The sequence below is a fragment of the Lagopus leucura genome, unplaced genomic scaffold, assembly GCF_019238085.1.
Source record: "Lagopus leucura isolate 7727_CA_CO unplaced genomic scaffold, USGS_WTPT01 Super-Scaffold_806, whole genome shotgun sequence".
NCBI classification, from domain to species: domain Eukaryota; kingdom Metazoa; phylum Chordata; class Aves; order Galliformes; family Phasianidae; genus Lagopus; species Lagopus leucura.
In genome coordinates, this window is record NW_024962260.1 from 5,300,479 (window position 1) to 5,323,391 (window position 22,913).

Genomic DNA, 22,913 nt, shown 5'->3' on the forward strand with positions numbered 1-22,913 from the left:
TGTTCAGGGGGAATGCCCTCCTTGTCCTGGATCTTGGCCTTGACAATTTCGAAGGTGTCACTGGGTTCCACCTCCAAGGTGATGGTTTTGCCAGTCAGGGTATTCACGAAGATGTGCATGTTGGTCTGGAAGGGAGGTCAGCACACGAGACGATGACGTAAGCAGCGCCCATGCCGCTCTGTGACGTCACAGGAGGACCCGCCCACACTCCGAGGGGCGGGGCCACGCGCCTCCTCCCCTTCCCGCTCAGGGCGCGCGCCCACTTCCTCCATCCTTGGGGCCGCTGCTGCGCCTGCGCGGCCGCCATTTTCCCGGTGGCTCCCTGTTCCTATCCCGTCTCCGGATCGCGCTGCGCCCGCGAGCGGAAAACGAACAGCCGGCCCACACCCCGTCCACACGCTGCCGGCTCTGCCCGCCATCTTGGCCCGCCGCAGTTTCCCCCCCCCCAGCGCTCTCCGGTCCAAGCAAGCAGCACACGCTCGGCCCTTCCGCTCCTCACACGCGCCCCGCCACCTCTCCTCCCCGCCGAGCCGCGGCTGATCCCAGCGGTACGCTCACAACGGCGCTCGCAGGCCAAACCCACGGCACACCGCGGCCCGCCTAAGTCTCCAACTACGCCACACGTTCCCTCCAGCCCCGCGCCGCTCAGATCACTCCGCCACGCACTACTTTCCCGCGGCCGTTGCCACCGCTGTGCGGCGCGGGCGGCAGAGAGCGCGGGGCGGGGCGCGGAGGGAGCAGCGGCTGTCGCGGCGCGGTGATGTGGCTCTGAGGACTGGGAGGGGATCGGCGCTCGGCGCGCAATGCGGGGGGGTACAGAGCGCGGCCGGGATCCGTCCGGTGCGGAGCGCCGTGTGTCAAGTGAGAATGTGGTCCTGGGACGTGGCTCTGCCAGCTGAGGAGAGATCTGCCACAAACATAAATAAGAAATAACGGTTGCTGTGAACAGAGCAGTTGTGCAGTTTGATGGAACGGAGGAGATGAGGCACCCGGTGGCTCAGCCGTGTGAGATCTGCACGGGCTCAGGTCTGTGCTGCACCAGCGCTGCTCGGCTCGGCGCCTCCTGCCTTCCTACTTGCGGGCCGCCGTGCATTCGCAGAGCCGTGCTTTGCAACGAGAAAAACGAGAACGTGGTGTTTGAGCGGTGAGGAGAACCGAGGGGCAGATGAGCCGTTCCGTGCCGCAGGAAGCCGCGCCGAGAGCCTTGTAGCGCGGCAGCTGCTGCTGAGTGAAAGCGATGACAAAACTCACTAAAACGCAAAGCGGCGCTGGAGATGCCGGGGATTGAACCCGGGGCCTCATACATGCAAAGCATGCGCTCTACCGCTGAGCTACATCCCCCTGCCTCTGTTGCCCACCCCCCCCACCCGCAGTGCTCCCTCGTCCATTCGTCTGAGCGGGGGACGATGCGCGCCGCGGAGCCAGACGGGGAGCGGCGCTGTGCGGGCTTCGGGTGTCTCCTGGAGCACAGAAGCGTTCTGTGTGCGCGCGCGGCTGGCTGTGTGTGGTTTTTGTTTTTTTTTTTTTCTCTTCGGAAGCCGGAAAAATTCGAGGGAGAAAAAGTGGAGGAAAAACCTCAGGAAGAAACAAAAAAGAACCACTACCTCCCCGTCGGGGAATCGAACCCCGGTCTCCCGCGTGACAGGCGGGGATACTCACCACTATACTAACGAGGACGGTGCGCACCCTTTTCCGAGGCCTGTCCAGAGCTCGGCCCCACGCGGGCGCTGCGTGCTGCTGCCGCCCAGAGCACTTGGGCAGGGGGAACTGCGAGCTGCTCTGCTGCAAAACGACAGCTGCGGGGGGAACTGGGGAACAAACGAGGCACAAAAGAAAGCTCTGCCGAAACCCGGGATCGAACCAGGGACCTTTAGATCTTCAGTCTAACGCTCTCCCAACTGAGCTATTTCGGCGGCGAGACGACGGCTCTCGGGCTGCGAATACGACCCCGCCCAGCCCCGCTCGTCCCTGAGCTCGATGCGGCGCGAGCACGTGCGGACGGCCGCTCGGGGCAGTGCGCGGCTCCGGGGTGGGCTGTCGCCTGGGATCCTCCCCATATCTCCCATCGCTCTGCTCTAAAGCCCCGGAAAACGGATAGGCCCCCGGCACCCCGCGGTAACCGCCCCCCGCCACGGCCCTGAGCGCCGTCGCTGTGCCGGGGCGTCCAGAAGAAAAATCTGCGCCGGCGGTCAAAATATTAGTTGCCTCCCCGTCGGGGAATCGAACCCCGGTCTCCCGCGTGACAGGCGGGGATACTCACCACTATACTAACGAGGACAGGCACGCACCCTATTCCCCTCTGCTCCTGCTACAGGGCTGCGGGTCAGCTGGTGCCGCGCGATGGCTGTTGAACGATGTCCACATTCTGCGGGCAGCCCGTGTACAGCAAGGGGATGTAGCTCAGTGGTAGAGCGCATGCTTTGCATGTATGAGGCCCCGGGTTCAATCCCCGGCATCTCCACGTTTTTTCCGTCTTCGTTTTTCTGCTCCGCTTTCATACCTTCCACACCCCTTCCTCGATTCAGAGGCAGGAAGCGCTCTGCAAAGCCAGCTACCTTGCTTTCACTCGCCAAGACTCCCTATATATAAATATCTCACCTTTGCTGTTTGTAAATCAACACCACGCTTAGTTTTTTTTCCCCCTCCCAAACAGGCTGCAAAGTGCATTTACAACCCCTGCTGCTGGAGTTAGTGCTGAGCACCATGGCTCTACAACACCAAAGCTTATGAAACAAAAAACCTCTAGTTCTTAGTGTGCTGTAACTCACATAACTCACATAACCCACACATTTTCTCACTTCAGTTCTTCCCCACACAGTTCTATAGGGCGAAAGGCAGCAACTGGGCAGCACTATGAGGCTGCAGCCAGCCCAGCATGAGGGGAAGGCTCAGTCCTTGGAACCTGCAGAACCATGTGAGGAAGGGCCTGCGAAGGTCAAACATTCCTTACGACGCACTGTGTAGAAAACATTTCTCCCATCCAAACCAAGAATTACATATATTTATTGTAGTCCCTATGACTAATATAGTCCAAAGAGAAACTTCAGCAAAACATAACTGGTAAAATACAGTGGATAAAATTATCCAAATATTAACAATATAAAGCACCCACCAAACAGCTGGTGGGGCTTCTGAGAGCATAGCAGGCTGAAAACTGGAGCCAAGAGCCAGCTAAGAGCCACAGAAAGGCACTGCTAGCGGCCAGGCAGTCCTTCTGATCATCAGATCTTCCTGGAAACCAATGCTCCAAAAACACTTTGGAGAAAAGGAGCGTCCCAAGAACAGAGCTGGGTGTCACAGTGCTACTGGCGGCCACTGCTTGGCTATGTCCTCGTGCATAACCTCAGGGATCCACTGGCAATAGGCCGTGAGCAGATCTGGAATAGAAAGAGAGCAGCAGTGAGATGGCCTAATACTGATCAACATCCATTTGGCTCCTTCACAAGAATCAAAACTCACAGCATGATGGATTCTATTCAAAAAATAAAAATTTGGAGTATATCAAGTGAAACAGCCCACCTTACACGTACCTCAGAAACGACAAAGTCCTCGGATAGGACTAATATTTAAGTAGTAGGTCACTTACACTTGGGGTTTTTCTTCCATGCAGCCAGCAAAGCATCACGATTATCACAGTTTTCAGCAACCAGAGCCTGCAGGAGGAATTCTGTCCTGGGCTGAAGCCTATGTGAGTCCAAGACAAAACGGCACCATAAAGCAATGAAGCAATGACCATCAGCTCAGTTTAGCAGAGTTACAGCGTTCAGCTCACTTTTCTGAATTCATGCTCGTTATCAGTGAGGGCTAAATACAGCTGTAAACACAAGGCCTCTGGATACAGAGACATTTCCTTAGCTCAAGAAAGCCCTCATGCACTTGTACAGAGCCACCCACAGAGGTCAGTGTGAACAGTGCATTGTGTGCTTCCACCCAGCCCATACAATACTGCAAGACAGTTTTTCTTGATTAAAAAAACAAAAACAAAAAGAAAACAAAAAAAAAAAAACAAAAGCAAACACCCAAAATTACAATTTTCACCTCTCTGCAAGGAATCCTCAGCTCACTGCCTCATACACCCTTCCCAGAGTTTAATTTTTTGTTATTATTTTTCTGAGAAAGTTAAAAGCATTCAGTGGAGAAAAGCTTTTCACAACTTACTTGGACCACGTTTTGAGCATTATGAGAGGACTGGAGAGCAGACACTGGCTGTAAGAACCCAATTTCTCAATGACCTGTGAGATACGTTGCAGAAAGCACATAACAAACAAGGTAAATTGTTCTGTGGAAGCAATCATCAAAGAACCTGAATTGCTGTAGGTTTCAGCCCCATATCCTGTATCCCCAACTCTCCCTTGCAGATCTCCATACCAACTTTGACCTGATTGCCCTGCCTGATGACTCGTCTCTCAGAATGGAGACACAAGAACTACAGCCTTTTTCCTCTGAGAAAACAGGACTTAAATTTGGGTCTCTTTCACCCACCAGTTAATTCTCATGCTATTCTGTATTTTCAAGCTCTATCCCACCTCACCAAGTTTAGCACATTCCAGCAGCCATTGGCAAGCCTCATCTTCAGAAACTGGGCTAAAACACTGCTAATGTCCAAGAAGTGTTGCAACCTGACCACACATACCTTTCCTTCAAGCAGGAACCTGGCAAAGTATTTATAGCGGTCGATACCTTCTGGATAGTCAACCTCGACAGCAGGGAGCTGCCAGCTAACTCGATCTGGAAAGAGATCACAAAGTCTCCTCAACACCTGATGAATATAAATGCCCACATGGACCACCAACCCTGGCAGCCTCTCTCTTTAACAAAAGTTAGTGATGGGTATAAAACTGCCATGCCAATGGGAAGACATTAACATTTAAACACTTTAAATCCTGTGAATCTGCTCAAATCGCTGTCAAGCCCTTTGAAGAGTCCAAACTGAGCTCTGCCCTTTGATACTGTGGACAGCATCACTAAGAGACATTACAGTAACTGACTACAGAGCAGCTCTCAGGCAAAATGACCGAGAGAGACATTGTAAGAAGCTTACAAAAGACACTTGGCCTGTGACATCGAATTCTGCCTGTTTCAGGGCAGTACGATGGAGGAGGATTTTCCAGAGGTTTCCCAAAGTGGCAGTATGGTGGCAACAGAGCAGGAATCCACTCGGGTTCAACTGCAGACACACCTGAGAAAGGGAAAACACACCTGAAGGAAGCCTTGCTGCCAAGAGCTGCCACTCAGTAGCAGTCCTATGAGGGAAGTTTTCCGCTCTGCATTCCTAATCAAGTCTGCAGAATGGATCATCACACACAGTCTCACCTTTCATGTACAGTTTTGCAGTCTCAACAATTTCTTGATACACCACAAACTCTGGGAGCTGCTTGAAAAGGACTGAGCTTGGATGGATAAACACTGGGTCATCCAGAAGAGCGGTCTGTAAGAAAGCACAGAGGATTGAAGCAGAGTAGGAACAGTTACTGGCAACCTCATTTCTTGATTGCATCAAATTTCACTCTTGGATACACGTTTATAACTTCTTAAGCGATGGAGGCATTTAATAACACTTTTCTTTTCTGTTCTGTTTTCTCTGGGGACATTAAGCACTCTGTGAGATGGACTAATGGCCCTTTTACTCTTTTACAGCAATTCCTGCACAAGGACTTGGAAACTGCAACACTGGAAACTTCAGGGGCAAGAAGCTGGAGAAAGCCAACACACACAGTCCTATGGCAGAAGCCCAGGCTTTGCAGAGTGCCCCTCTGCCCTACAGACACAAGCAAAGAGGAACTCAGGTAAGCTGAGCTGTTTACCTTGTAGGCATTCTTCCACTTATCGTCCAGGAGTTCCTCAGCCTGAACCCTCCGAGCAAGGTGGTCCCCCAGCCCTGCCAATACGATCTGTCGCAAGTAAGTCGCTTGTGCTTCTGTTGGGGGCTTCATCTTCGGGTCAACGTAGAGGCCAGCATCAGTGCAGACTGAGTTCACTGCAGGGGGAAAAGAAAAAAGAGAAGGTGAGTTAAGATTCAGCTGACTGGTTTGCTCCCAAAAGACGACAGTTCCCCCTAGAATCCAATTACCTGCTGTTGTCAGCTGCCCTCTCAATCGCCTGATTTCCAGCATGGCTTTGTAGCGGAGCCCGTTCTCTTCACAGAATTTAGGAGTACACCCAGAGTACTCACAGGCCCCCACTGCTCCTGGAAGCGAATAGTCAAGCAGAGAAAACAACTTCACAAATGAGTTCTAATTAAACCAACTGTGGCACAGTGCTGTCCCAGTCAGCATGAGCATAGTGCAGTTCCCACTCAGCCAGGGCCATTTGTCAGCCCATGATGCCTCGACGCTGCCTTGATCAGCCCAGGAATTACACCTCTACACTCAGTCCTACAGCAGGATGGGTTTGTATAAAGCTGAGGTCAGGGTGATGGGGAGAGGAGAATGGAAGTTATCAGCATAGGGAAAGTTCTGTGTGCAATACCTAACATCACCATGAGGTCTCCAAGCTTCTGCAATTCCCCTTGCCCAGCCCAGATCCTCTGCATCTGTACAAGCCTTCCTTTCTTCCCCTTCAGCTTCACTGTCTCTTCCTCACTTGCTGCTGGCCTAAAAGAAACACAGAACAGCATGAATCAGATTGTGCTCAAGAGAGGCATCAACATCCCTACTGGGCTGGATGGAGCCCCAGGCAGCCTGATCTAGTGGGAGTTTTTCCTGCCCATGGCAGGGCATTGGAATTGGATGGGCTTTAAGGTCCTTTGCAAACCAAGCTGTCCTATGATGCTATGGTTCCATATAGACTGGGAATTGGGCTCCTTCACTTACCTGTCAAACTCTTCAAAAAGCTCCCGAACAGTCATGGCAGACACAATGGTAATGGTGTAAGGCAGGCAGTCATGCTGCCTGCTTAGTGCCAGCATCTTTGCATAGCGGGGGGCAACAGGAAAAGTGGCCATTACTCTGCCCAGGGGACTAATAGGGCAGCTCAGCTTTGCTGCCTGCTGCTCCTTCAGCCTGTGGGGAGAGAAGTCATGCGATGAAGAAACATCTGCAGTCATGAAAACCCGTGTTTCTGCCCTTGTGGGTGCTTTATCCCCACAAGGAAATATGTTGAGTACCACAGCCATTACCTTCCTGTCATAGGAGGCTCCTTCAGGGCACCCAGGGCTATCAGTAACTCCTCAGCTGCTGCAAGTGCTTCTGTTGGAGGTGGTGTTGGGAATGGAAAGTTGATTACCTACAAGTACCAAATAAAATGCCTCTCAGTACATGACCGACATGGCAATCTGGATCAGTAAGAAGCCCTGGAAGGGAGTGAAAACCTCACCTTCCATTACAAAGACCAAAGAAAAACATTTAGAATGTGTGCCAGAAGCAAGAGGAAAGGACATATAATAGGAGGAAATGCTTAGAACAAAACCATTAGGAAATGTGAAAACAAGCATGACCCTCAGCTGGCACTGACTGCAGGCACCGCCTAGAGCAGGCTGCTTAATGTCCAACTCTAAGCACTGTGCTTTCTGAAAGCACACACATAGCTCCAAACACAATCCCCATTTTGACAGGGGACTTTTCAGCAGTGAAATGATGCAAAAGCTCTTATGACCAGAACAGATCTGGTAAGGTCTGCTGAATTCGTAACAGCATCCGCATTTCACAGAATGGAAACCAAATCCCAGGACCCTCATTTCTAACGTGGATTTCTGTTCATTTCTGGCTCCAAAGGGCAACTACTTTAATGAGCTCCATAGCACAGAGCCAGTCTGACACCTCACCTTTTCTATATTGAGTGCCTTCATTTGCAGGATCAAGTCTTCCACTGGTCGCTTTGTAATTTCTGGTGCAGAAAATTTCTCAAAGTCCATGAAGACAGCTGAAGAATACAACCTAGTGGACCAGAAATGCTGCTTGGAAACTTGCAAGAAATCTTAACTCATGAAATGTGTGCGAAAAAATGGCAAGGGATTCAAAATCAAAAGGCAGTTGAGGGTAACATTTACATAGCCCTCTTCCCAGCAGCTCGCTGACCTGTAGCAGTGCCCCGGTTCAGTCCGGCCTGCACGACCTGCCCGCTGGTTAGCTGATGCTTGAGATATCCAGGTGACTCTGAAGGACGAAACCCCGGTGATTTTGTCATAGAAACGCTTCTTCACCTTTCCACAGTCAACCACGTATTTGATGCCTGGGATGGTGAGCGACGTCTCTGCCACGTTGGTGGCTACAACACAGAGTCTCGTGCCAGGAGGAGGAGGCCTGAACACCTACAACAAACAGACGGGCGTGTGAAATGCATTGCCAACAAAATCCTTGATGCATCCCATAGCTGTGAGTAATTTTGACATGCTACAGACTATTGCTTTTCATCTCCCAGCCCACTGGACCAGGACATCAGGGAGAGCACAGGCCAAGCAATGCCTGCTCCAAACCCAGCCTATCCTGTCCATTGAGCCATTCCAGTCTGCCCACTGGCAGTGGTTCAAGATGGACCTTTTAGCTCACAAAAACAACAGGCTTAAGACAGCAATGCCACCTATCAGTCAGGGTCATTTGTTTTTGTGACAGTGAATCCTTTACCTTTGCTTGTTTCTCTGGTGCTAGCAAAGAGTAGAGAGGGAGCACATAAAGAGGAAGGGATGAATCTGATTTCTCTTCTGTGAAGAAACAAAGCAATAATCTTTAATACATAGTAAGTCAGCTTCTAGGCTTATCCCCAGTGATGTCTCCAGGAACATAATTCGTTAAAAAGCAGCAACAAATTACTTGGCATAAATCTCAATCAGAAAAACTTCACTCTTCCATTATGCAGACCCAATGTGCTGTCACACCAGCCTAGCAAGGGACAGCTATTTTATGTCACAGGTTTCACAGCTAACTGTAGGTGAATGCCAACCTTCTTCTGAGTCTCCATCTCCTAAGTCGAGGTCAACATCAGATCCTGCAATATCATCATCAGTGTCAGCATCTCTGTCTTCATCTCCTTCATCCACCGGTACAACAGCGTAACTGTCCAGATTGATCTGGGGAAGTGTCTGAGGAAGATGGGGAAGAAGACAATGAAGTGTAAGTGGGAACACAGACAGCATTTCATACAGCTCTGAAAGCAAAGCTGAGCTTTTATTCCAAGCACTTGTTGACAGAGATTCAACAGAGATTGGGAAATTTTGTCAGTATTTCAAGGCTAAGATTCAGCATTTCTTAACTGTGAGAGTCAGGGGACAGCCCAAGTCACAATTTCAAACAGCATTCTGTGCTGAGCCATGTTTCTTCACAGGGAGCATTAGCAAAGGGTAACACTTCTTCACACCACTCCAGCTACCAGGACCCCAGACCAGCAGACAGTGCATCTGCAGCATCAAGATCTCCTCCCAGCACAGTGCATGTGGGAGCTGGGCAGAAGCCAAATGCTACCATCCATCACAGACACATCAGACTCAATTCTGGGTAACAAGTAGCCAGAGCAGAGGCAGCCCTGGAGACAGCAAGTCTGCAACTCCTTCCATTACCGTTTTAAGGTCAGTACTTAGCTCAAATCTGTCTCCTACCCACAGTATCCAGGGACACATTTTAGCACTCTGCTGCTTGTAAGGCAGTACTTAGGAGTGCAAGCAGTGCTACTGTATTTCTGCAGGGACCGATGCAGGCCACAAGGCTTCATGCGAGCCTAAACCAGTGTGGTGAGAAACACCAGTATGCAGTAGTGCTCTCCTGCAGGGAGGGCCCTGCTCTGTCTCTGGGAGGAATCCCAGCCATCACAGTACCGCAGCTTTCTTCTGCCTTCTTGATTTCTTAAATTTTCGCATTTCTTCCACTGATTCTTTTCTGTCATCATCATCTCCTACAAAAACAGCCATCAAATCACCATTAGCTGTGCATGCTTTCATCTCAGAAAAAGGAGTGCACAGTCTGCCCCATTCCCACCTCCTGCAGGATTCCAAAGGCACTGCTGAAGGCAGAGGGGACAAGGAGCCATACTGAGGACCAAGAGCAGCACACAGCAAGCATGTGCCATGAGCTTGAGAAGACAACTAGCTGAGCTATGGCAGGATTTCGCTTTCTAAATCCATCCTGGGAAATTCCACTATCCTAGACCCTACCCCCAACCCTTGTCTTGAGAAATTTTAAAATAAAAATTCTTATTTTAGATGCAAAGGAAGCTCATTTCTCAGAGAGGGGAATTTAATTCAATTCCAAGTTTAACTCCATTAATTTAAGCCCAGGTCTTATTCACTAGCATTACCTGCAGTGCTGGTTTTTTGGAAGGGAAAGGCTTTCCTCAGCCTCCTACAGAGAGAGTGAACTTCTGCCTGGCCTGTCAAGAACACCAAAATCCCACCTGCAAGAGATGAGGTCACTCTAAATGCCAGGCACCACTGCTTAAGTTACCAAAAAAAAGCTCAAAAAATTCTACAGGTACATTAAGTGTGAAGAATTTGAGAGGCTCCACAGTGCCCTTACCTGAGGGTAACATCCGATGGATTTTACACACCTTTCGGAAGCATTCTCCACTGTAGTCATCCAGGGGAGTTTTCTTGTTAAAATGAACAGTGACAGGGAATTGCCTCGCATCCACCTAGAGAAGAATCCAACAGCAAACAAGCCATATTTGTAATGCCAGCACAGTCACTGCAGCCCTCGTGGCAGAACTAGATATGCATATCCTGAAGTCTGAGCAGCTTTTGGTTTGGTAACCTACAAACCACAGGACCCATGTAAGTGATCTGTGTTGGCTATGCTGAACACCATGAAACCAAGAGGGAAACTCAACTATTCTCTCTTGGATTGAGGCTTCCTAACCATAACTTCCAGTCTTCCAAAGTAATCCAATTCTGCCAGGGCAAATTCTCTAATAGAAGTGGAGAGAAAACCACTGAGTCCCAAATGACAGAACAGTATAACCAGAACAAACCCATACTTTAAACTGACATCCAAAAGATTTAGGCACGAAATGGGCAGTTTAGAGCATCTCATTTCTTATTTCATAGAGGAAACCCCCGCTGTATTTTCAGCTGCTCCACCTGGCACAGATCCCAGCGAGAAGAACCGTACCTGTAGAACAGGAGGTGTGACAGCAAACAGCCTGGCGTTGTCAGTGAAATCCTCCACGCGGAGGGTGGCTGACATGATGATCAGCTTCAGCGGCAGCCCTTTCTGCAGGGACACACAGCTGTCAGCCTTTGCCTGCAAGCATGTGGCACTTAGGCTATACAGCACACAACGCAAGAACTATTGGCAGCATTGGACACGAGTGTTTTCTAATAAGCCAGAAAATTTAATTACTTGTGCCTGGTGGCACTGCAAGCAGATACTGTGTGAAAAGTTATATACTGGCACCCCTTCCTCGTGTGCCTTCTGCCCCGCAGCTTCTCACCTTCTCCCGAAGAGGCACGATGCGGGACAAGAGCCCTATCAGGATATCCGTGTACATACTTCTCTCGTGGGCTTCATCAATAATGATCACTTTGTACTTTAACAGCAGAAAATCCTGAGAAGAAAAATCGATCGCACTGCATGAAGCCTCATCTGAGTCACAGGCATTTCCCCTCGTTGCCACACTCAGGCGCAGTCCTGCGCAGGCAGTGTAGCACAGACCCAAACTCTCAAGGCCATGCGAAGCAGCCTAGTTCCCAAGACTCCTGCTCTCATTTTACATAGCAAGAGAACCCCAACTGAGAGACTTCTCAGTGCTGAAAGGGATTTTGGTCGGAAGGCTGGCAACAAACCCACACAACTTGGCTGGCACCTCCTCTGCCTGAAGATCCCTTTCTTCTCCCAGCAGCAAGGGCAGTACCTCACCTTCTGCACTTCTTTCAGCAGCACACCGTCTGTCATGAACTTGATTTGTGTCTCATCTGTGACATTTCCTTCATATCGTATTTGATACGAAACCACTCTGTGAGGGAATAGCGGAGAGACACAAGGCATGGAGGGAAGCAGGAAATTAGCGTGCAGGTCAGGAAGCAGCCTTCAGCCTAACAAAATGAGGACTCGATGCCAACATACGAAAAGATGCACCCCAACAGCCCACCAGGGCCTCACACACAACAGACACCAGAACCTGGGATATGCAGCAATTCCACCCCATGCATCTGCATGTGCTTCTACAGATACCACCACGGCAGTCTGTAAGTAACCTGCCACAGATTCTCACCAGAGGCAGAACAGCAACACACACATTTCTGTTTCAATCTATCACATGTGCAGTGCATCTCAGTGTAGCCTTCCCAGCAAGGTCCCAGCAGGTTTCCTTCTCACCTGTGTGACAAATTCATCTCCTTAGCGACGCGCTGAGACATGGACACTGCAGCCACACGCCGGGGCTCCGTGATCCCAATGATGCCATCTGAACTAAAGGGACAAAGAACAACAAGGGGGGGTTGTTTAAAGGTTTCAAAAGATTACTTATGTGCAAAGGGTTTTGCAAGTCACAGCTGTACTGCCTTCTGGTTTTTAAAAGCTCCTTCAGCATGGGCCACTGCAAATCAAAGAGTGAGCTCCCAGTTCAGCCACTTCAGAATGCAGGAGACAAATCAGAAGTGACCGAGCTCAGCCTCAACTTTTGTAGCTACATTTGCTGCATACAAAAGACAACTCCTACCTGGTATAACCAGCTTCATAGAGAAACTGGGGGACCTGGGTGGTTTTACCACTGCCCGTCTCTCCGCATATGACGACAATGGGGTTCTCATTAATGGCTTCCATGATGACTTGCTCTTCAGCCAGAATGGGCAGCTTTAGTCTTGCTTCCTAAAATAAAACACATGGTTTACACACATCATTTAGTCCTCCCAAGGATTGAAAAGCGTTTCCTAGCTCAGATGACAAAATCCCCAAACAGGAATTCTGCAAGGTTTGAGGCTCAAAAAGCTTCAAACCAGTGAATGCCTAGAACCACTGCCATGCCCAGAACTAGACTCACCCAAACAGCTTCACAGAAAGCAGCCACAAGTTTCTGCACTTTAATTTGTGAAACTACAGAATCTCCTGAGCTTATCAATACCGCATTTCTAACAGAGCCCTTCCATAACCCTGCTGTGTCCGTTCAAAGACACACAGAACTCTTCCCAGTTCTGGAGAACAGCCTACTCACATCAAATGGAATAGAATGGTAGTGTCTGCAGTGAACTGCGAGATTCATTTCTAAGCCTGTAGGTAACTGCTCAGCCTCACCTGAATCTCAGGAGATCTGTCCACTGGAACAAAAACCGCAGGCTTGCACGATGGTTTGCTGGACACAGCAGGAGCAGCCTGCTGGCTCACCATGGGCTTCTTCGTGTCTTCCTCTGGCTTCCCAGCACAATTCACATTACTGGCTGAAGGCTTTTCAATTTCTTGGTTCTCTTCTTTCTTCTCCTCAGAGCAATCGGATCCATCCTCAGGCTCTGATTCTGAATCTGAGCTGTGTCTTCTCTTATTTGCACCGCTGATGCTCCTGATCTTCTCAGGTACAGCAGTGCCTGGCTCCTGCAATACCCTAAAACAACACACCACCACGTGAACTACAGCGACAGGATGAGAGGTGATGGCCTTAAGTAGCACCAGGGGAGATTCATACTGACACTAGGAAAAAAACAGGCTGCCCAGAGAGGTGATGGGGTCACTGGCCCTAAAGGCGTTCAAGAACTGCGGAATTCACACATCTTGTACAGCAAACATTGTACCACTGAGTCACTGGGTGAGCCCAAACCCGGAGAAAGAACTGGTGGGCATCATGCAGCACTAAGACAGGTTCCTCAGGCAGAGCGAGAAAAGAAAGATGCAAAGGTTGCCACAACCACAGCAGTAAGTCAGAAAGGTTTTCTCCCCGCACTGCTTTACCTTTTGGGCTGATACATGCGTCCCCCGATGCCAAGCTTAGAAGTGGTGTACAGAAGCTTCATTTCTGCCTGGGAAGCCTGCACCTCGCTCAGCTTGCTCAGCAGCTCAGCGCGCTGCGTGGGAAAACCAACTGCAGTCAGTACTGATAGTCAGCGGGAAGTAATTTCATTTAAAGATTGGCTCCCAAGTTAACTACCATTTGAAGAGGGGGAACCAATGCCAGAATTACTCACAAGCAGCACTGTACCTGTTTTTTCTTTTCCTTCTGTTCTAAAACTCTCTGCAAGTTTTTCTTCTGTTTCCTGCTGAGAGGTTTCTTCTGCTGTTGCACAACACTCGGTGCTTTCTTTTTCTTCTCTTTCTTTGCTGGCAGGACCAGGGCATTGCTCCCATCAATTCCCTTCAGTGGTGCCCCATCTGCAAGCATCCATGTGTTACTCAGCAGAACCCAGAGGGCCAGTGTCAGCATACTGCTCAGTGGCCAAATCACACACTGTACTGGATACAGCCACTCCAGGCAAACACAACTCTCCCTGCCAGTCAGAACCAATCCCTCTTGTCAGTAGGAACAAAAACCCCATGGCATGGGGGGCGGAATGCTGCAATGCTTGCTGTGGCTGCTCAGCTCATCTCCTAGGCTTATGGCACAGCACTGACGGCACCTTTCCTCCTTTTTTTGCAACCTCACAGCCAAACGATGTAGAGCAGCTCAGGGCCACATGTGACATCACAGTCTCTACCAGAGACAAGCGACTTCTAGTAGAGAAGTCTGCATTAGTAATGCTTTGATAATAATTGCATAAGAAAAGTGATTTAAAAACCCACAAACATTGGCTTTGATAGTACAAGTGTTAAGCACAGAGGTAGTTTAATAACTGGATTGCCTTAGTAAAGAACAGTCTAAGTGATGCAGAGCCATTACCACCCATCCTACACGACCTTTCCAGACCACGTAACGGCCCAACAGCAGCGCGGTGACACCGCAGCCACCCCGAGCTGCACTGCGCCCCGCGCACCTCCCAGCTCCAGCTGCAGCTCCGCCGGTTCGGCCCCAGCCGCAGGGAGCTGCTCGGCCCCGCATCCCGCCCGCGCCCTCCAGTTGTGCCGCCGCCGCGCGCGGCCCATATCGGAACCGGCCCGGCCCACGTGCAGTGCCAGGCAGCCCCACTTCCGGGCACCGCGGTCTCGCGAGGAAGGGCGACGCGTACGCGCAGGCGCAGCACAGAAAAGAGGCGTGGCTTGTTGCTTAGGGGGCGGGGCCCAGGGGGTGGGGGCGGGGCCGCAGCGCTTGGCGCGCCGTTCGGCACCGTCAGGGCTCGGGGCCGTGGGTCACCAAGACAGCCATCCCGCCCCCCGGCCCACCGCAGCAAACACCAGTCCAGTTAAAAAGAAAAGATCAACTTTTAATGTGCTGTCATCACAGTTGGGTGGAATTATCCAAAAGTTTAAAATACATGCGGATACAACAAAACCTTTTGTTTTCCAGCCCAGACAAAGAGAACTCGTGGTCATTCACGTCATTAGCTGCCAAATACAGATCGGTACGTGAGCAAATCACACCTAAACTTCTACACCACCAAGAGCTACGGTTACACACTGGTCTATGTTCCACATTCACTACGCAACACATCTTAAAAGCGAGCCACGAGTTGGAGGACGCACTAACACAGCACTGAGCCACAGCAGGGCACACAAGGCACTCCGACACCCAACAGCACTTGGAGAAGCGTTACAGTCTGCGTGCGACGGGTCGGTTATCTACAGGTGAGGTGCCTACCTGCAAGGAAATCCCTACAAGCGTCATTTGAACAAAAATGCCAATGCACTGAGAACACAACGGTAGTTTCAAACATCGGGCCTCAAAGCACGGAGCTCAGAACGCTGAAGACCCGCCTTGGAATTTGGTACCAGGCGGCGTGGAGCCCACAGCCGGTGCTGTGTGCTGTGTTACAGCCAGGCTGGCAGCTGTGGGATCGGGGCTCTCCTTGTGCCACCAACACAGCCCGTACCTGCACGCCTAACCGAGATGCTCACACTCATGGCAACAGCAAAGCAGTGCAACCAGTCACTGAACGAGGTCTACGAATCAGAGCCAACACTTGGTGGGTCAACTACATGACTTGGAATGGAAAGTATCTGTAAAAGGTATTTACAAAAGTAAGTTGAAAGAGGTTAAATACCACATTCATATCTCAAAAGCATTTTCACTACAGTGCATGTTTAAAAATACAGAGCGTTTTTAAAGTATATATATTGAAGACTAGATTGTGCTTTAAAAAAAATGATTACTTCTGAATTTGGCTAACGTGAAAACTGAGTGCTGGGAAAAATACTGATTAAAAATATCCAATTTTATATATACTGCTCTTCACATAACATTTTGCTATACATGGGATGCAAGTAAATACAAAAATACTTTTTCCAAGCAGCAGGGCGATCAAAACTAAGAGAATTAATACAGGAGGGCTGATTTTTACAAAACTAAAATAAACGATTAGAGACACAGGGAGAAACTATAATCCAAATTAAGTTTCATACAGTATTTGTAAAGAAATCTTTATAATAGACAGCTCTTAATATATAAACGATTCAGCATTTTTAACTTCAACATTAAATATGGATTATGTAAAATACAATCTATGCAAATCTGACTCATGCACATAGTCCTACTGAAGGCAATGGAGTAAGGTTTGCAGACTTTGGTCCTCAGGCCTCAGATTTAGCAAAACTAAGAGACGTGACCACCTTTGCTAACCAATTCCTAATGTCCACGGTGGTGCTTAGCTCAGTCCTCTGTGCACAACAGCAGCAAAACCAGAGCTTACAGGGAAGACTCTGCAATACTACAGAAAATGAGCTGTAACAAATGAATACACCGTCATTCCAATGCTCAGCTTCGCAAGGCAGATTATTTGTCTCCATAGAGCTTATCTGTTTATGGGAAGGATTTTAAGTTGCAAAAAAGCGGCTTCTTTGCAACTCTAACCATGTATTTCTTGAAAAATGAGACTCAGAGGAAACTGCAGATGCAATAAAAAAATTAAATTGCGTTACAGCAGTGCCAACTGCATATCAACTTCAACCACGTCGAACTTCAGCGACTGCAGGTTGACACGAAGGCCATAAGAATGGATTATAAAAGAGCCATTCACGTAAATGCCACAGACAGACCAGAAGAGATTAGGCAAGTAAAACGCTTTTTCAGAAGAGCATTAAACTTCAGCATAAAGGAAAAAAACAATTCAGCCCACGATACATTCAGTAAAGCAGCACACTGAGGCCCTGCCCGGGCAGCCGCGGCCCCACTCAGCAGCCACGTGGATTTGCTCCCATTGCTTTCAGGCCAGTCCCTGCTGCAGACCCAGTTCTTGTTGCGGGTTCTCTTAACCTACCATTCAGAAATTAGGCAAGGCGTTGTTCCTCAGTTGTGGCCCATTTTTACCTCTGCTGGCACTGTCACTGTGCTCAGCACTCAGCGCCATCGGTTACAAACCTCTGACTGACTTCCCTCCCTGAGGTCACCTTTGTTTCAGCACATTTCAAACTGTACAAAACCAGTGCTCACCTACCAAGCTACTTAATCACAAGATTACAAACACATAAATCCTTCAAAATACAGCTGCTCCAAGCTCCTACGTGGCTTTGTTTAGCACACCTTTCCATGAGGAGACTCGCTTCCCCAAAGCCCAGTATATTGAGGACACAGACTTCAGGATAAAAGCGCCTACAAAACAATTTTAGAAAAGAAATCCAGATCTTCCTGCAGGTAATTTATTGCCACTTATTGGTCCTGAGAAAGCTTTCAGCAACAATGCATTTGCAAGTGGTTTAACCGCTGACTTCTTTTGTGTAAATGGGTCCCAAGATTAAAAACTGCATTATTCCATCCTACGCATTGATGCTTGAAAAACACTTCACTATGAAGGTCAGACAGGAATTACAGATTGCCACGCTACACCTTTTCCTCTTGTGTCAATCAATTAAATCGGATTTCCTTTCGGATGTCAAAATCTAAGTTCCTGATAAGAAAAGCAATGAAATAAAGCCACACGTGCACTTCTCAATTCCTTATGTGGGACTGGCGTTTAAGGACCTGAAACTTAATAAATCATCCTTCTCCCTTATTCTCTGCCTCCTGTTAAAATCTAGGGCGTGAATTTTATGGCCTGGATACCAGAAAATTACTTTATATTCTACGAAAGACAACTTCAAGGCAATGAAATAAGCCAACAGTAAGAGAAAACCATTTGAGACTTTGCACAAACAAACAACAACAGCAAAGGGTGGACCCACAGCAGTTACCTCTCAACAGAAGTGTTCGGTAGCTTTAGATTTTAACTTTGTGTGTCAAATTTGCATATGTTTAGCTGAATTTCAGTATTTTAAAGACTACTCGATTTGCTTTTATAAAAAATTTACAAAAGATGTTTTTAAATGCTTGTAAAAGTAAGCGTTTCTCTACTGATAAAATTCTAGTACTGGATAAAACTCTGAATATACGGCTTAATTCTCTTTCCTACAAGTACAATGGCTGAGTGTGTAATCTAGATCAATTAGTCTTACACATGATGAAAAGTTATAACTCTGCACACTTTTTACCATGTGATGTTTTGTTGCTCTGTAACTTCAAATGAGACAGTGCTTAGGAACTTTCTAGAGCTGGTGTACGGTGGTCTATGGGGGTGGGGTCATTGGTCACCGCCTCTGTCCAGGTTCTCAATCACCCTGGACAGACGTATGTTCAGCAGTCTGATCTGACTGTCGAGGTGGTCCATCTTCTCCTCCAGGCTGCTGTTGCTGTTTCTCCTCCAGTAAAATCCCACCGGCCCCGTCATGAAGTAGACAGCCACCACGAAGCAGAGAGGCAGCACCGCGTGTTCCGGGTCGCCTTCGTACTTCTGCAGGATGTAAATGCACGAGAGGGTGAAGAGGGCAACCCTCGCAATCCAGAAAAAACGGCCGAAGATCATGTGCAGGAGATAGAAGAAGAATCCGAGGAAGAGAGATAAAAACCAATAGGCGAGTAAGATGGCACCGATGAGCAGAATAGCCCGGGTCGGGTTGTTGGCAATTGCTGCTGGGCTGAAATAGTGAGTCAAGTTGGAGGCTGAAAAACAAAGGGAAATGTACAGCGTGTTAACAAGCACACATACAAGAGAGAACGGCGGAAACATGAGCACAGCTTCAGTTACCCATTTCTGGATGGATCTTTCTCTGATCACTGGCCCAGCTCTAATGATGCAATTTAATTAATGCTCTTAAAGAAGATTCTGCGCCTCTCCTTCATTTCCATGCACTGTTCCATACTATTTGCATCCATTCAATGACAATACCAAAGAGCTGACCGTGACCCGTCACCCTATTACAGACATCCTATAAGCACTCACACCAAAACACAACAGTTGGGTTTAAGCTTCTGGTTTGGAGGCCACGATAGCACAGTCAAAATCACGTGAAGTAGGCAGAGATACCACTGGTGAATGTTCTATGTACAATGATACAACACAGTTTCCCACTCAGCCTATGTTTGTGTGCAATGACACGGATTGATACAGCTCAGGGGTTAAATGGCATCATCACACTTACCATCAATTCCAAGAACATCTAACAAATCAGTCCATATTCTCCAGAACGTGTCCATTAATACATCCACCCCATTCACAAACCTCTCCGTCAACCTTGAGAAAAACTGAGAAATAAAATTGAAAATTAAGAAAGAATAATAAAACCCCTCAATTATTGCAACTTACTAGTCATGAGCAGAACTGTAAGTCATGCAGCAGAAACTGCAGAATATTTGGAAGACCCCAAGAAAAAAAATTGAACCAGAGAACCATGGAAGGACTTGAGTTGGAAGGGACCTGTGTTAGAGCACCCAGTCCCAGCCTTTGCCCTGGGCAGGGCCACCACCCTCCAGCTCAGGCTGTCCCGGGCCCCAAAGATGATCAGAGGGCTGCATCACCTTATCTACAAAGACAGGCTGAGGGAGCTGGGCTTGTTGAGCCTGGAGCAAAGAAGGCTGTGGGGTGACCTCATTGCAGCCTTTCAGTATCTAAAGGGAGCCTATAAACAGGAGGGGAGTCAACTCTTTGAAAGGGTAGATAACAGCAGGACAAGGGGAAATGGTTTTAAGTTGAGGGAGGGGAGACTTCAGTTGGATGTCAGGGGAAGTTCTTTCCTATGAAGGTGGTGAGGTGCTGGAACAGCTGCCCAGGGAGGCTGTGGATGCCCCATCATCCCTGGAAGTGTTCAAGGCCAGGCTGGATGGAGCCCTGGGCAGCCTGGACTGGTATTAAATGGGGAGGTTGGTGGCCCTTCCTGTGGCGGGGGGTTGGAGACTTGTGATCCTTGAGGTCCCTTCCAACCCCGGCCATTCTGTGATTCTGTAATCACAAACTTAGTCGGCACAGTTGCTCTTATTAAGGTGTTTTAGCATGCAAACTTGCAGGTTAACAGACTTTAAAAACGCACTTTGTTCGCTGTGCATCGTTCAGAGGCTTAAAGAAAACACGACGGATATGGTAGAGCATGCCAGAGAATCGCGTTTTCATCGAGGAACCGAGATGCGCCGGGGCACGCCAGGGCTCAGCACCGCTTCCTTCCCCAGCGCACCCACAGAGCGCAGCACGCTCCGCATCCCGGCCGGAGGGCTCCTGCGGACAGCCGCCGGCCTCCGCCACCCGGAACGGCTTTAACCGGACGTCTCCTCGCCACCGTCGCGCTGCGGCTCGCCGCGCGCCTCCCCTTCCCAAAGCCCGGCTCCCGCCGCTCGGCCGAGCCCGGCACCGGGCTTCGCTCCTTGCGGCCTCTCGCCATGCGCCGCGCGGCCCTCTGACAGCCGGGGAAGGGGAGGCAGCGCGGGTGCGCGCGTATAAACGGGAAGAGCGGCCTCACCTTCTGCAGGGCCCGCACGTTGTCCTCCCCGAACAGGCCGCTGACGCCCTGGTAGAGGCCGCTGGCGGCTCGGCGGAAGCTGTTCTGCTTCTCGGCGCCGCGGCTCCGCGCCGCCCGAGCGCCGGGCCCCACCGTGCCGCCCAGCAGCAGGGCGAGGAGCAGCAGCACCGCCGGCAGCCGACCCGCCGCCATGGCTGCCCGCGCTGCACGCTGCGCCGCGGTTATAGCGCCGCCTTCAGGCCGCGCCGCGAGGTCCGCCGCCGTCCTTGGGGCGGGGCGCGGGCAGCCGGGGCGGTGCGGCTCCATCGGATCGGTTTCACGTGGGTCCTTCCCAGCGATCGGAGCAACAAAAGCGCAGCAGTGCGAGTTGGGCAGCGTTACCTGCAGCTTCTGGGTAGCGAAACCTAGCCGGGACGTGAGCACGGCGAGGAGTTGCGGTTGTGTCTGGGGAGGTGACCGTGCGTGTACAGCATTCGCTGGGGATCTCTGCTCTGATAACTGCACTCCCCCATAGAGAAAACTCTGCTCCTGTCTGCCCCTTCCATGGGAGCTCTACAGCCTCAGGGCGCACCTGTGGCTCAGGTTTTCGTATCTCTTTCTGATACTGGAACCATGTCCTTGATGCTTAAACTCGTGGCTGGGCCTAAATCTTGTTACAAAGTAGTCAAGCAGACATTTAGATTATAGATATTTTTCTTATTGCCTTTTAGTCTGGCCAAAATGCTTATTTTCACATTTAGCAGAATAGCTCAGGCCTTTCAGCCTTTATTTATATTTGGCCCTGAAGGCTCTGGGCTCAGACCCAGGGAGGCACTTAGGCTCCCACGTGATTTCAGTAGGACATTGATTCTTTATATTTTCATAAAAGCTGCTTTCATTCTGTTTTAATCCTGGACCTGGTCATACCTGTACATACGCTGATATCTGTGTCGTGCTCTCCAAAATGAGTTGGCAGTGGATAACAGTTACTTTGAGGTTGTCAGGGGGTCTCTGGTTATCTGCCCTCGGTGTCATGCATTGATTCCCAGCATACAGCATCCACTCTGGGGGCATTTCCTCCATGTAAAAATTTCGCATTAGCAAAACATATCTGCAATTTAATTAAATGTCACAAATGTTGTTTTCTGTGCCAGTTACAATTGCTCCATTTGCTCTCAGCTGGCATGGCTTCTTCTGGATCTCCTTGCGCTGTTTCTGGTCCAGCAGGTCTTGATGCTGAGGATCTGGGACAGTTCCTATTTCCCTGTGTGAATTTTCATTGGGAGTATTTCCCCCAAAATCCATTCTGCAAAATGTTTGTTGTTTCCTTCCGTCCGCTCTTTGCAGATGCCTGTGGGCCAATTTTAGAGGCTGTCTTTGGAAGCTGTGATCGTGGCTGTCCTTCACAAGAGGTCAGGTTAATTTGGGAATCACCCCTGGCACATCACAGATTTCCAGATCTGTCTCAATGAGCCTATTTTAGGTAAATTCACCTCACCTTACCGCAGCTCTTACGAAATTACACAATATTCCACCTTTATCTTGTTTAAATAAATGAAACCATGTCTGCTCAAAGAATACATTGCCTCATGGCATGAAATATTGATCTCATTTTTCTTTAACCACGTTGAACTTTTTATTAGGACAACTGTGAGGCTTCTAGAAGGATCTTCCCCTGAGGATGAGCAGTGTGAGCAGCACGCCAGCACTTGTGCTTCCTGATCTGGAGACTGCACGTGTTTTCTTATTCAGAGAGGTCTAACAACATTCTTAACAGCTTTGGGAATAAATTGGGGTCTTTGCAATGTCAAACTATTATCGTGTCACAGGGTTCTCTCTTTTTAAAATCATTCTTACATTGAAAAATAATTGGCAAAGCCTTTAAGAGAGCTGAGTGGCGTTGATGCGAACCAGTCCTTAACCTCCCCAACCCTTCTTTTTCTGCCTTTACTTCATCTCACAGCTCACTTTGCCATAACTTATTATATACAACCTCCTTCTGTGCCCTTTTTATTCACGTTCTGCTGTTATCTCTATGAGGCTGCTGTGCTTCACTGCTTCTTTTCTTTTTTTTTTTTCTTCCTACTTTCTGCAGATGCTTTTGCTTTTTGTTCTGGCTGCCCTTACCTCAGGCACCACTCAAGGGCAGCTGAGCCCAAGAATGCCAGCTGTGCCTCAAGATTCTCACCCTCCTACAGACCAATTAACCAGCTGGTGGCCACTCCGAATATGGGGATT

The 22,913-nt window shown here is 49.3% G+C and overlaps 2 protein-coding genes, 1 long non-coding RNA gene and 5 other non-coding genes across 8 annotated transcripts; 2 read left to right on the top strand and 6 right to left on the bottom strand.

The window, feature by feature from the left end:
• Positions 1-1,269: 1,269 nt before the first annotated feature.
• Positions 1,270-1,341, bottom strand: TRNAA-UGC. Its single transcript has one exon. It is a non-coding gene; the product is annotated as a tRNA-Ala (tRNA).
• A 263-nt stretch (positions 1,342-1,604) lies between these two features.
• Positions 1,605-1,676, bottom strand: TRNAD-GUC. The gene has a single exon. It is a non-coding gene; the product is annotated as a tRNA-Asp (tRNA).
• A 164-nt stretch (positions 1,677-1,840) lies between these two features.
• Positions 1,841-1,913, bottom strand: TRNAF-GAA. Its single transcript has one exon. It is a non-coding gene; the product is annotated as a tRNA-Phe (tRNA).
• A 292-nt stretch (positions 1,914-2,205) lies between these two features.
• On the bottom strand, positions 2,206-2,277 carry TRNAD-GUC. Its single transcript has one exon. It is a non-coding gene; the product is annotated as a tRNA-Asp (tRNA).
• A 112-nt stretch (positions 2,278-2,389) lies between these two features.
• Positions 2,390-2,461, top strand: TRNAA-UGC. The gene has a single exon. It is a non-coding gene; the product is annotated as a tRNA-Ala (tRNA).
• Positions 2,462-2,986: 525 nt separating this feature from the next.
• Positions 2,987-14,927, bottom strand: DHX37 (DEAH-box helicase 37). Its single transcript, XM_042865978.1, has 27 exons — positions 14,819-14,927; positions 14,050-14,219; positions 13,803-13,915; positions 13,155-13,458; positions 12,583-12,731; positions 12,240-12,332; positions 11,781-11,877; positions 11,356-11,469; positions 11,034-11,135; positions 10,443-10,557; positions 10,225-10,320; positions 9,746-9,822; positions 8,878-9,016; positions 8,562-8,638; positions 8,016-8,248; positions 7,763-7,874; positions 7,118-7,224; positions 6,813-7,001; positions 6,469-6,593; positions 6,071-6,187; positions 5,805-5,977; positions 5,314-5,428; positions 5,042-5,179; positions 4,634-4,728; positions 4,159-4,232; positions 3,587-3,684; positions 2,987-3,377 (listed from the first exon to the last, which is right to left on the bottom strand). Exons 1-27 carry the CDS (start codon positions 14,925-14,927, stop codon positions 3,295-3,297), a joined length of 3,414 nt encoding a protein of 1,137 aa, XP_042721912.1. The 3' UTR covers positions 2,987-3,294.
• A 257-nt stretch (positions 14,928-15,184) lies between these two features.
• On the bottom strand, positions 15,185-20,888 carry LOC122176980 (BRI3 binding protein). Its single transcript, XM_042866018.1, has 3 exons — positions 20,697-20,888; positions 19,389-19,491; positions 15,185-18,909 (listed from the first exon to the last, which is right to left on the bottom strand). The coding sequence occupies exons 1-3, from the start codon at positions 20,886-20,888 to the stop codon at positions 18,491-18,493; spliced, it is 714 nt and encodes a 237-aa protein (XP_042721952.1). The 3' UTR covers positions 15,185-18,490.
• Positions 20,889-20,954: 66 nt separating this feature from the next.
• Positions 20,955-22,490, top strand: LOC122176845. The gene is made up of 2 exons (XR_006177852.1): positions 20,955-22,158; positions 22,319-22,490. It is a non-coding gene; the product is annotated as an uncharacterized LOC122176845 (long non-coding RNA).
• The last annotated feature ends 423 nt before the right edge of the window (positions 22,491-22,913 follow it).

Coding starts and splice junctions, on each gene's coding strand:
- DHX37 (XM_042865978.1), bottom strand. CDS start 14,927: ATGGGCCGCGCGCGGCGGCGGCACAACTGGAGGGCGCGGGCGGGATGC. Junction 11,470..11,780: donor TGCTGAAAGAAGTGCAGAAG/GTGAGGTACTGC, acceptor TTTTCTTCTCAG/GATTTTCTGCTGTTAAAGTA. Junction 4,729..5,041: donor TCACAGGCCAAGTGTCTTTT/GTAAGCTTCTTA, acceptor ATCTCTTTCCAG/ATCGAGTTAGCTGGCAGCTC.
- LOC122176980 (XM_042866018.1), bottom strand. CDS start 20,888: ATGGCGGCGGGTCGGCTGCCGGCGGTGCTGCTGCTCCTCGCCCTGCTG. Junction 19,492..20,696: donor ACGTGCGGGCCCTGCAGAAG/GTGAGGCCGCTC, acceptor TTTATTTCTCAG/TTTTTCTCAAGGTTGACGGA. Junction 18,910..19,388: donor AGATGTTCTTGGAATTGATG/GTAAGTGTGATG, acceptor TTTGTTTTTCAG/CCTCCAACTTGACTCACTAT.